The 12416-nt window shown below is 34.5% G+C and overlaps 2 protein-coding genes across 5 annotated transcripts in view; one reads left to right on the forward strand and one right to left on the reverse strand.

The window, feature by feature from the left end:
* PIBF1 (progesterone immunomodulatory binding factor 1) overlaps positions 1-12416 on the forward strand; it is a 201140-nt gene that overhangs the window by 134856 nt on the left and 53868 nt on the right. For all 4 annotated transcript variants that reach the window (XR_003004349.1, XR_003004348.1, XM_024753941.1 and 1 more), the window contains exon 14: positions 1298-1400. Coding sequence is in view for 2 of the 4 variants with exons in the window: in XM_024753941.1 (XP_024609709.1) it covers positions 1298-1400 (103 nt within the window). In the remaining 2 variants the exon portion in view is untranslated. The remainder of the gene's footprint in view (positions 1-1297; positions 1401-12416) is intronic.
* The window catches only part of LOC112405514 (small ubiquitin-related modifier 2-like), a 3897-nt gene continuing 2711 nt past the window's right edge, over positions 11231-12416 (reverse strand). Inside the window, exons 3-4 of the mRNA XM_024753946.1 lie at positions 11616-11857; positions 11231-11548 (exon numbers count right to left, since the gene is read on the reverse strand). Coding sequence (XP_024609714.1) covers positions 11476-11548; positions 11616-11857 — 315 coding nt within the window. The 3' untranslated portion in view covers positions 11231-11475. The remainder of the gene's footprint in view (positions 11549-11615; positions 11858-12416) is intronic.

Here is a 12416-nt window from a genome sequence, read left to right on the forward strand (position 1 = left end):
AAAAAAAAAAAAAAAAAAAAAATGACTGACAGAAAACGGGACTGTGTCTTTTCCATCTCTGACTCCAACTGATTATTAAGGCAAAATCTTATGCCAGTTGAAAGGATAGGAATTTAGATATGAGCATATCTAAATAAGATACCCAATTCACTGTATAACAAAAGAACTCATCTTTTTCATTTGGAATAACAAGTTCTTAGAAATAGATGTATAGGGTGACATTTAGCATTTTTTTTCAGAGTTTTGTATGAATTCCTTTATCTGATGTTAGGAAATATTTGAAATACAATGGAATTATTTCTGTCCTATAATTTCTTTTAGAACAAAAATATTTTACTTCTTGTCATTGTAAAACATCTGTCTTCTCAGTTTCTACAGATTTTGCAATTCAGAGATTAATGGGTTAAGTCACATAGAATATGAAAATGTGATAAATATTAAATTTTTAAGTTTCTGGAATTACAGAGAGGGGCTTTGGAGCAACATCTGTTCTCAGCATTATTAGCAGATTTTTTAAAGAATTATGCCTCAGTGGTTAGTAGGGATGATTTTATGATTCTTATAGCTAAACCTTTTTTTCTTAATTATGTCTTAAAAGTAGAATTGGGACATTTTACATTTAATGTGATTTAAAATACTAAAGATTACACTCAGTACAATAAGTTGTGATCATCTTGTGATGATCACAGTGTGATCTTTTAGTGGTTTCTTTTAATACAGAATTGTTGCCTTTACTGTTAGACATCTGTCTCCACTTTTCAGACATCTTTTCCATCTCTTTTTTCAATAGAAAATCTATTCAGTTGTGTTTTGTATTATAAAATGCATTATGTTGTCTGAGGAAAACACTGATGCTTTTCAAAGTACAAGGTTATTACTGTTTCAACTAATTGCCTTATTTGTTTGTAAATGGTAAATTTTTTTTTTTTTTTGTAAATGGTAAATTTTTATAAAAATGAAGAAAAGCTGTGAATTGCTTTCTTGCGGTCTTTTCAAGCAAGTATCATAATGTAACTTTCCACTTTTATAGCAAGGGCTAGAAACTATTACTGTGATAATCAATATATCACAGTTACATTATTATGCAGATTTTTAATGTTACTTTCAAATTTTGAGTTGTTGGGATATTCGTCTTCCACTGTTGACACCTGAAAATATTATTCGACTCCATATTTTTCCTGTTAATATTTAAGTATTATTAGGAAATGGTTAGTTTTCAAGCACACAAACACATTTTGAGTATTTGAGATAGTATTCCTCATTTGTAAGCATTAATTTTCTTATTCCATTCTCCTAGTGTCCATTTGGCAAGAAGAGTGCTTCAGTTAGAAAAACAAAACTCGATGGTTCTAAAAGACCTGGAACATCAAAGGAACCAAGTAACACAGCTTTCACAAGAGGTAAATAACCTAAATAAAAGAAACACATATAAAGAACCACAGTGTTCATTTTAATTCCTTGTTACTCCTTTATGTATTTTCTGAGCAGTTTTAAAATAAGCTGTTCGCTAGTATAAGATGATTTTATAAGCTATGAAACTAACTTAATGGTAAAGCCTTATAAAACAACTTAAAGTGTATGGCAAAACCTAAGATCAAAAGAGAGATTAAATGCCCAGACTAAATATAAATGCAGACTAGACAGACAAAGCTTTGATTTCTGCAAATATCAACTGGCAAAACAAGTTTGGCAAATTTTGGTAGCACTTTAAGTTTTTAACTAAAACCTCGTTTTTAAAATAGATTTCTTTTTGCCTTCTTTGATAAAAAATCACTTATCTATTAAACACACTTGACTTGGTATACACTTAAGCTCTCACAGTCTTTGGTATATGATAGTTCCCAAATTATACTTATTCTTTAAAAATCAGATTCATAATTATTTTTCTTAGCGTTCTGTTGTATCATTTAAAGAATATATATACATTTTATATAGTATTTCCAATCTTCTTATTTAATCACTATCTAATTGCACTTTATATGCTTCTAAAATTCAAGTAATGAAACAATTCAAACCAAAGATGCTACCTCCCTAGGGTTCTTTATTTCCTGAGCTTCAGCATAACAAGTTTCTCTATGTTAATATTTTGGATCTTATAATAAAGGAACTTTAAAGGCATATATTAAAAATTATTAATACATACCATGTATTCTGCATTTGTTTTCCTACAGACCTATTCACATTTGTCTATTTGGTGCCTTCTATTTAATATGCTTTTAATACTGTAACATTAGAAGGATCATTATGCTCAAATTTCAAAAGACAAGAAATATATCATGTGACTCCAGTACCTGACTCAGAGTTAATGCTCAAGGTGGAAGCAGTGTGGTGCTGGCCACTGTTAACAACAAGCTGTCCAGGCAGGGGTGTGAGGGATGGTTCTAATTTGTAGCATTTGCTTATATCTGTGGCATAAATATTCCTACCATGACTAACTTCAGGCCTCCAACATAACATTACTAAACACGGAGTAGAGAAAAGATGCTCAGTAGCAAACATGATGTTTCCACCACGCAGATATTGTACAATAGACATGTAAACTGAAGAGCATAGATAATAGTAAAATTTAAATTGTTGAGTTTTTGAGTATTGGGGGTTTTTTAATAAAATTTGTTTTATTAAAAATCTAAATAATTTTTAATAATAGTGATGTTTAACAACCAGCTCACAAAATTCCAAAAACTTTACCAGCCATCTCTCACAAACTGCTACAAGCCAGCTCCACTACTGGCTTGGAACTGGGTGGAACCATGGAAGGATATATAAATAAGTGAATTACTAAAGAAACAAATGAACCTCTGTTTGTTAATATGTTCTAGATCCCTCCTGTTTGTTTTAATTTCAGAATAACCTATCAAAAATATTTCTCTTAAAAATATTAACATTCCTATAAACTTATACATATGTCTTTATATTGCTTTTCTTAAAAACCATCTTCCTGAGCACTTCAGTTAATGAAACAAGAATTTCTAAATGGGACACACCCCTATACAAATTGTAGGGAAGAAGCATAAGAAATTAAATTAAGTGTTCTGTTAATGAAATATAATTAACTTTGTGTGAGGCAATTTTTTAGAAAGCTGTTGGCATATTAGAAAAAGATGTAAATATTGAAATATCTGTGATATGAAATGGTATGATACCTGGAATTTGCTTTAAAATGTTCCATAAAAAGGTGAGGGGAGCTCAGTAGATAAAACAAGAATCTCAAAATGTTGATAATGATTGAAGCTTGGTGACAGGTACATATAGATTCATTATTCCGTTCTGTACTTTTGTGTGTGTTTGAAATTTTTTCGTAAGACATATGGAGAATCAGTACCCTAAATTACAAGGTCTGTGCTGACTGTAGCATATAATTTTTCCCTTGAGATTGAAAAAAAAAGCGTTATAATTTGAAATATTCCATGGATTTTACTTTTGTCTGCCTCACAAAAATTGCTTGCTTAAATTGAAAAACAATGACATAAACTAATTAGCTGAAAGATAGTACTATTAGATTGCTTCTATACCAATAGACTATTCATGATAGATGGTAAAAAAAACAGAGAAGGAAAGTTTTTCAGAATCTATTTTTTTGAGCAGATTATATATTTAAACTAGCTTGGAGTTTTTGAGAATAATATGGAGATGAAACTCAAATGACTGATATTAGAATTAACAATAATTTATATGCTATTCAAAATATGTCTGAGATTATACATAAATGAATTGCCAAAATCAAAGTGCTAAAAAATATTCAAAATGAAAACAAATACTCCTTTTATAGCAGCTTTATTGAGTCATAATTGATATAAACTAAATTGCACAAATTTAAGCTGTACAATATAACTTTCAACACGTATAAGCATGAAACCATCACCAAAATGAAGATAATGAACACATGCGTCACCGCCAAAGAGCCCCTTAGGAATCTCTCTCTACCAGCCCTCTCTACCCACAACTTTGTCCCCAAGCAACCACTGATTTGCATTCTGTCACTGTAGATTAGTTTGCATTTCTTAGACTTTTATATAAATGGAATCAATATATACGTTATGTACATACATATACACACACACACACGCACACACTACTTTTTTTAAGTCTTCTTTCATTCTGCATAATTATTTCAAGATTTGTCCATAGTTCATTCCTTTTCATTGCTGAGTAACATTCCATTGTATGAATTTACAACAACTGTTCATCCATTCACCTGTTGGTAGATATTTTGGGTTATTTCCAGTTTTTATCTATTATAAATAAAGCTGATATGAACATCCATGTACAGGTCTTTATATAAACATATGCTTCTGTTTCTCTGGGGTAAATACCTGGGAGTGAAATAGCTGGATCATATAGTAGGTATCTAATGTTTTAAGAAACTGCCAAACTGTTTTCCAAATGTTCATATTATTTACTCTTTCCACCAACAGCCTATGAAAGTTCTAGTTCCTCTACATCCTTGCAAAGACTTGATATGGTCAGTCTTTTTTAAGTTCAGCCATTCTAATGGGTGTATAGTGGTATCTCATTGTAGTTTTAATTTGCATTTCCCTAATGATTCATAATTGTTGAACATCTTTTCATGTGCTTCTTTGCCCTTTGTTGTTTCTTATTGGGAGAAGTGTTCAAATTTTTTGCTCATTATATCAGATTGTTTTCTTATTATTGAGTTTTGAGAATTATTTGTATATTCTAGATACAAGTCTCTTATCAGCTATATGATTTGCAAATATTTTCTCCCCCTCCATGGCCTGTCTTCCCATTTCTTTACAGTGTTTTTTGAAGAGCAGAAGTTTTTATCTTGTCCATCCTTTCAGTTCATTCTTTTTTGGACTATGTTTTGGGTGTTATATCTAAAATATCTTTACCTAACTCAGGGTCACAGTGTTTTTATATGTGTTTTCCTTTTTTTTTTTTTGCGGTACGCGGGCCTCTCACTGTTGTGACCTCTCCCGTTGCGGAGCACAGGCTCCGGACGCGCAGGCTCAGCGGCCATGGCTCATGGGCCCAGCCGCTCCGTGGCATGTGGGATCTTCCCGGACTGGGGCACGAACCCGTGTCCCCTGCATCGGCAGGCAGACTCTCAGCCACTGTGCCACCAGGGAAGCCCTGTGATCCATTTTTAACGTTTGTAAAGTGTGTAAGATATAGATTGAACTTCATTTATTTGCATATTAAAACCAAATTGTTCTAATACCATTTGTTGAAAAAAGACCCTTGTTGAAAATCAGTTTAAAAATCTGTGTGAGTCTGTTTCTGGACTCTCTCTGTCTGTTCCAATTATCTCTTTGTCTTTCTTTATGACAGTACCACACCATCTTGATTACTGTAGCTTTATAATGTCTTGAAATTAGGTGGCACTGGTCCTCCAACTCTGTTCAGGTTCAAAGCTTTTTGGCTATTCTGTGTCCTTTTCATTTCCATATGAATTCTATAATCATTTTTACAAAAAAAAAAAAGCTCTCTGTGATTTTGACTGGGATTGCATTGAGTCTGTGGACGAAATGAGGAAAATTGGCATCTTAATAATATGAATATTATGACCATGAACCCATTATATCTTTCCGTTTATTTAGATCTTCTTTAATTTCTCTTAGTGGTGTTATTTTTTAGTTTTTATTTTAAAGTTTCACATCTTTTGACTAGTGTTAACAGGGTATGTGTTTTTCCATCCTTTAACTTTTAACTTGTTTATGTCTTACAGTTGTCTTATAGGCAACATATATAATTGTATCTTGCTTTTTTATCTAGTCTGACAAAATACAACTTTTAACTGGAGTTTGGAGAACATTTACATTTAATGTGTTTATTGTTATGGTTATTTTTAAGTCTGTTATCTTGCTATTTGTTTTTTATTTGTCCTAGCTATCCTTCCCCCCCTCCCTTTTATTTCCTTGCCCTCTTTTGGATTAACTGAATATTTTTTATCACTTTATCTCACTTTATCTCATTGTTGGCTGATTGGCAGTAGCTCTTTGTTATTATAGTGGTTGCTTGAGATTATACTATATACATCTTTAACTTATCACCACCCAGCCTTTGTGCGCCCATTGACACATATTCTATTTATACATGTATAAGCCTCACATTAAATTGCTATCATTTTTACTTTATCTTTTAAAGAAGTATAATAATATGAAGAAAATGTATTACATTTAACCAAATAGTTACCATGACCTGTGTTCTTTATTCCTTTGTGTAAATCCAGATTTCTACCTGGCATCACATTGCTTCTGATTCATCTACTTCTTTTAACAATACTTATAGAGCAGGTCTGCTGGTGATGAGTTCTTTTCACTTCCGTATGTTACAAAAAGTTATTTTACCTTTTTGTTGTTTTGTTGTTTGGTTTTTTTCTCTTTTTTTTTTTTTTTACATTTCTATCTATTCTTAACAAAAGTAAAGATTAAAACATATTTCTCTTGTTATGCTACTATGGCCAAATAGACTGGAAGGGTTCACTCTTTTTTATTGGAGTAAAATTCACCATTTTAACCATTTTAAATTGTACAATTCAGTGGCTTTTGTTGTGTTTGTAATGTACAACCATCATCACTATTTAGTTAGAGAACATTCCCATCACCCAGAAGGAAACCCTGTACACACTAAGCACTCACTCCCCAGTCTCCTCTCCCTCCAGCCCCTGGAAACCACTAATGTGCTTTCTGTCTCTATGGATTTGCCTGTTCTACATACTTCATATAAATGGAATCATACAATATGTGACCTTTTGTGTCTGGCTTCTCTCATTTAGTGTAATGTTTTCAAGGTTCATTCATGTTGCACCATCTGTCAGTACTTTATCCCTTTTTATGACTGAATAATATTCCATTGTACAAATATATCACATTTTGTTAATCAGTTAATGGACATTTATTGTTTCCATCATTTGGTTACTGTACATAGTGCTACTATGAGCATTCATGTACAATTTTTTTGTTTGTTTGAACATGTGTTTACAGTTCTTATGAGTGTATACCTAAGTAGTGGAATTGTTGAATCACACAATAATTCTGTTTAACTTTTTGAGGAACCACGAAACTTTTTCACAGCAACTGCACCATTTTACATTCCCGTCAGCAATGTCCAGGGTTCCAATTTCTCACATCCTCACCAATGCTCATTTTTCTTTTTTTGTGTGTTTTTCTAAATTCTAGCCATCCTAGTGGGTGTGTAGTGGTGTCTTGTAGTGATTTCTATTTGCATTAACCTTATAACTAATGATGTTAAGCATTGTTTTGTGGTCTTATTGGCCATTTGTATATCTTCTTTGGAGAAATGTCTGCTGAAGTTCTTTGCCCATTTTTAAATTGAGTTGTTTGTCTTTTTGTTGTTGAGTCATAAGAGTTCATTATATATTCTGGATATTAAATCCTTTTAGCTATATGATTTTCAGATATTTTCTCTCGTTCTGTGAGCTGTCTTTTACTTTCTTGTTAGTTCATTCAATCACAAAAGTTTTTAATTTTGATGAAGTTGAAGTTACCTGTCTTTTCTTAAGTTTTGTGGCCTTCACCTTTGGGAGTTTTTGTTTGTTTTGCAACTTGAATTTTTATTTTTGCTTTTTTCATTTTACTTTTTAATTATTTTTAATAAAAATTGTATATGTTTAAGGTGTACAACATGATGATATATATATATAATGATTACGACAGTCAAGCTAATTAACATACCTATCTCTTCACATACTTACCTTGTGTGTGTGTGTGTGTGTGTGTGTGTGTGTGTGTGTGTGTGTGTGGTGTGAGCATCTCACTATAATGTACTATACATAATACTGTATAATACTATGTATAATGTATAATACTATACATGAGGTAGTAAAATATGACATGAAACTGGATAGTGATAAGTTAAAGATATATGTAGTATAATCTCAAGCACCTGAAGTCTACTCTTGTAGCAGATTTCCAGATATATCACATTTTGTTTATCCGTTCATCCCTTGATGGCCATTTGGGTCATTTCCATCTTTTCGCTGTGAATAGTGCTGCTATGAATGTTTGAGGACAACCACCCTATACTTAACTACCTATTTTAATTTTTTTTTGAGTACACACCTAAGAATTTCTGAGTTCATCTTTGTTTTGTTTGTTTGTTTGTTTTCATCTTTGTTTTTGAGAGATATTTTTCCTAGGTAAAGAATTCAAGGTTGACTTTTTTTCCCTCTCTCTCTCTTTTTCAGTACTTGAAAGATGTTGCTCCACTCTCGTCTAGTTTACATTGTTTTTACCAAGATATATGCTGTCATCTGTACCTTTGTTCCTCTCTAGGTAATGTGTCTTATTTTTCTAGCTACTTTAAGATTTCCTTTTTTTCACTAGCTTTAAGCAATTTGATTAAGATGTGGCTTGCTGTTGTTTTCTTCATGTTTCTTGTGCTTGAGATTTGTCAAACTTCTTTTCTCTGTAAGATCATCAAATTTGGAAATGTTTCAGCCATTCTTTCTTCAAATGTTTTTTCTGTCCTACCCTCTCTCATCCCTTTGGAGACTCCATTACACATATATTTGGCTGCTTGAAGTTGTCCTACAATAGAACAAACAATGTTCTGTTCAATTTTTGCAGCCTTTTGAATAGTTTCTCTTACTAAGTCTTCAATTCCACCAAGTTTTTCTTCTCCAATATGTAATCTGCTGTTAATCCAGTACACTGTGTTTTTCATCTCAGATATTATATTTCTAGAAGTTCAATTTGGATCTCTTTTGTATCTTCCAGGTTTCTATTCAACCTTTTCAAACTTTATTTTCTTGAGCATATGAAATACAGTTTCAATAACTGTTTTGTTATCCTTATCTAGTAATTCTGTTATTGTGTCATTTCTTGATTGGTTTCAATTATATTGATTTATCTCATATATAGCATATTGTCCTGCTTCTTTGCATGCCTATAAGTTTTTATAAGCTTTTTTCTCAGACATGATTAAATTTCTTGGAAAACGTTTTGTCCTTTCGAGTCTTGCTTTTATAAACAAAGAAGTGTTCATCTTAAGGCTAATTGTTTTCCCTGCTGCTGAGACCAAAGTCTTTTAGTTACTATACCCCATGTCCTGTGAATTAGTAGGTTTCTTACTTTGGCTGGTGGGAACAGTACAATTCCTGGCCTGTGTGATCTTCAGAGATTGTTCCTCCTAATCTTTTCAGTGGTTCTGTCTCAGTCTCTCGTAGCTTCTTTACACACATGCACTGTTCAGTGCCCATGTGAATACTCAAATTTTAGTGTTTTTTCTCTGTGCAGCTCTTTTATTCAGCACTCTGCCATGTGAACTGTAGCCACCTTAAGTTCTTCTTCTAGCAGCACTCCTTAATTCAAGGAGTTTGGCAGGCTCTGCCTTGATTCTCCCTCCCTGCACCATGGCCTGGAAACTCTCTCCATGCAGTAAACTGGAGCAGTTGTGGGGCTGGGCTCACTTTGTTTCCCGTGTCTCAGGGGTCACTGTCCTTCAATGCTTGATGTCCAGTGTCTTCAGAGCATTGCTTCATTAGTTGGCCCAGTGTAAAAGAGAAGAAAGTTAATTGGCTTCCTTTTTTGTGCGTATGTATATGCCCACCTAATTCTCAAGAAACCACCAAGTTAGTTAAGAGTGTCGATGTGGAGTTTATTAAACAGTAGAAAATCTAGGCTAAATCGTAAATTATGCCACATTACTAGCAACAAGAATTGGTCTTCCTTCACCTCCTTACTCCAGATTCTGCTCTTTCTCTTTCTAGTCATTCAGTAAATATTTATCAAACTCCCACTATATTCAACCACTGATAAACAAAGGCAGCATGGTCTTGCCCTCTTAGGGTATACACCCTTTTTCACAAAGGCCTTGTCCTCTAGTGTAAGCAGTTACAGATTTATCTGTTATAGCTAACTTAATTTTAGAAAACTTATTTAGAAAAGGACATGCACAATCTCAAGTGACCAAATGGATTGAGTTGCCTGGAATTTTGTACTTAGGATGCACTTAATGCAATCCAGGTAATTTGTTACAAAAGTTTAGATTGCTAGATTTTTTTTTTTTTTTTTTTTTTTTTGTGGGGTGTGCAGGCCTCTCACTGTTGTGCCCTCTCAAGTTGCGCAGCACAGGCTCTGGACGCACAGGCTCAGCGGCCATGGCTCACGGGCGTAGCTGCTCTGTGGCATGTGGGATCTTTCCAGACCAGGGCGCCAACTCGTGTCCCCTGCATCGGCAGGCGGACTCTCAACCACTGCGCCACCAGGGAAGCCCTAGATTTTTTTTTAATAGATCTTTATTGGAGTACAATTGCTTCACAGTTCTGTGTTAGTTTCTGTTGCACAACAAAGCAAATCAGCCACATGCATACACGTCCCCATATCCCCTCCCTCTTGAGCCTCCCTCCCATCTTCTCTATCCCACCCCTCTAGGTCATCATAAAGCACCGAGCCGATCTCCCTGTGCTGTGCTGAAAGTAATTATTGTTTCTAGATTTTTTTTAAAAAAACAAGAAGTTTATTTAAACAAACAGATGCTTGACTTGAAGGGAAAACTATCTAGGATTCATTTATTTTAGAGTAATTTATCCCTACTTAAAGACAGATTGCCCTGCATGTAACAGCTACGTACAAAAAAGTTGTAAAATTGTCCTTGGTTTTACAATGATAAATGAAAAACATTAAAATTCTCCAATTGAACAACGTATGCAAGAATTTTTATGTTCTTTTTTTGTTAAACAGTGAGAGCAAAATATCTTACTGGAATATAAAGATAAGAGCAGGGCTTCCCTGGTGGTGCAGTGGTTAAGAATCCACCTGCCTAAAAAAAATAAAATAAAATAAAATAAAAATTTTTTAAAAATTATAAAAAATAAAAAAAAATTTTTTAATTAAAAAAAAAAAATCCACCTGCCAATGCAGAGGACACGGGTTCGAGCCCCGGTCTGGGAAGATCCCACATGCTGTGGAGCTACCAAGCCCGTGCGCCACAACTACTGAGCCTGCTCTCTAGACCCCGTGAGCCACAACTACTGAGCCCATGTGCCAAAACTACTGAGCCTGTGCTCTAGAGCCTGTGCTCTGCAACGAGAAGCCACCACAATGAGAAGCGCACGCACTGCAATGAAGAGTAGCCCCCACTCTCCGCAACTAGAGAAAGCCCACGCACAGCAATGAAAACCCAATGCAGCCAAAAATAAATAATTAAATAATTTTAAAAAAAAAAAGATAAGAGCGGATGAGCATGCCACTAATGGAGAAAAGGGGGTATCTTCACAGAACCAGTATTTTTCCCCATTCCATCTCCATTTGATGTCAATCAAAACATACCGTTGGCCATTTAGTTAAAAAAAAAAGCAATATGCTTGTGCACATATACCAGTTACTTTATGTATAAAAATAAAGGAATGGGGAAGGAGAAAAATGAAAGAATAGAGAAACTATACTGTAGTAGCCAGGATGTGGTGGAACCAAATTGCTGTTTTCTAATTGAGAATGTCTTCTTGGTCTGGAGGAACAGAACTCTGGAGTAAAGTAGCAGGTTCCCTTTTTAGTAGACACCTCCTGTCTGCTGCTGGAGCACATCAGTTGTATCTTCAGCCTCCATTTCCAGCTGCAGGTGTGTCTGTTTCATTGATTGGCTGCCCGTGAAATTGGAATCTGATCTGACTCATTGACAAACCCTGTCATTCACAATAGGCTTTCATTAGTTTACTAAGTGGTGTATGCCTCTTAATCTTCAACTGCACCACGGAACCATCCTGCCCCGTCACCTTCAAATTAATACGATCGTTGTTCTCAGTCTTGACTCCTTCCTTGGACTTTTCATCGGCCACGGCGAGCGCCGGAGCCTCCTCCGCTGCTGGAGCTTCCCAAAAGAGGTACCAGGTCCGCACCGAACGAGCACACAAGCAGCACCAAGAGGGCTGTTTCTAGATTTTTTGATGATGGCCATTCTGACCAGCGTGAGGTGATACCTCGTTGTAGTTTTGATTTGCATTTCTCTAATAATTAGTGACGTTGAGCATCTTTTCATGTGCCTTTTGGCCATCTGTATGTCTTCCTTGGTGAAATGTATCCTTAGGTCTTCTGCCCGTTTTTTAACTGGATTGTTTGTTTTTTTGATATTGAGCTCTGTGAGCTGTTTGTATATTTTGGAGATCAATCATTTGTCTGTTGTTTCATTTGCAAATATTGTCTCCCATTGTGAGGGTTATCTTTTTGTCTTGTTTATGGTTTCCTTTAGATTGCTAGATTTAAGAAAGACTTCAAGATGCATAGGTAGAATAAAGTAGATCTATATGTACTAACTTTAAAGAACATTCATACTATCTTGATAAATTTTTTTAAAAGTAAGATTGCAGAATAATATTGTGTTCCTCCATTTCGGTTTTAATGTGTGTGTGTATGTGAGTGTGTGTGTAGGGGGTAGGGTTGTGTTTCTGTTAAAACGTAGGGAAAGGGCTTCCCTGGTGGTGCAGTGGTTGAGAG

Source organism: Neophocaena asiaeorientalis, unplaced genomic scaffold, assembly GCF_003031525.2.
Source record: "Neophocaena asiaeorientalis asiaeorientalis breed wild unplaced genomic scaffold, Neophocaena_asiaeorientalis_V1.1 scaffold212, whole genome shotgun sequence".
Classification (NCBI taxonomy): domain Eukaryota; kingdom Metazoa; phylum Chordata; class Mammalia; order Artiodactyla; family Phocoenidae; genus Neophocaena; species Neophocaena asiaeorientalis.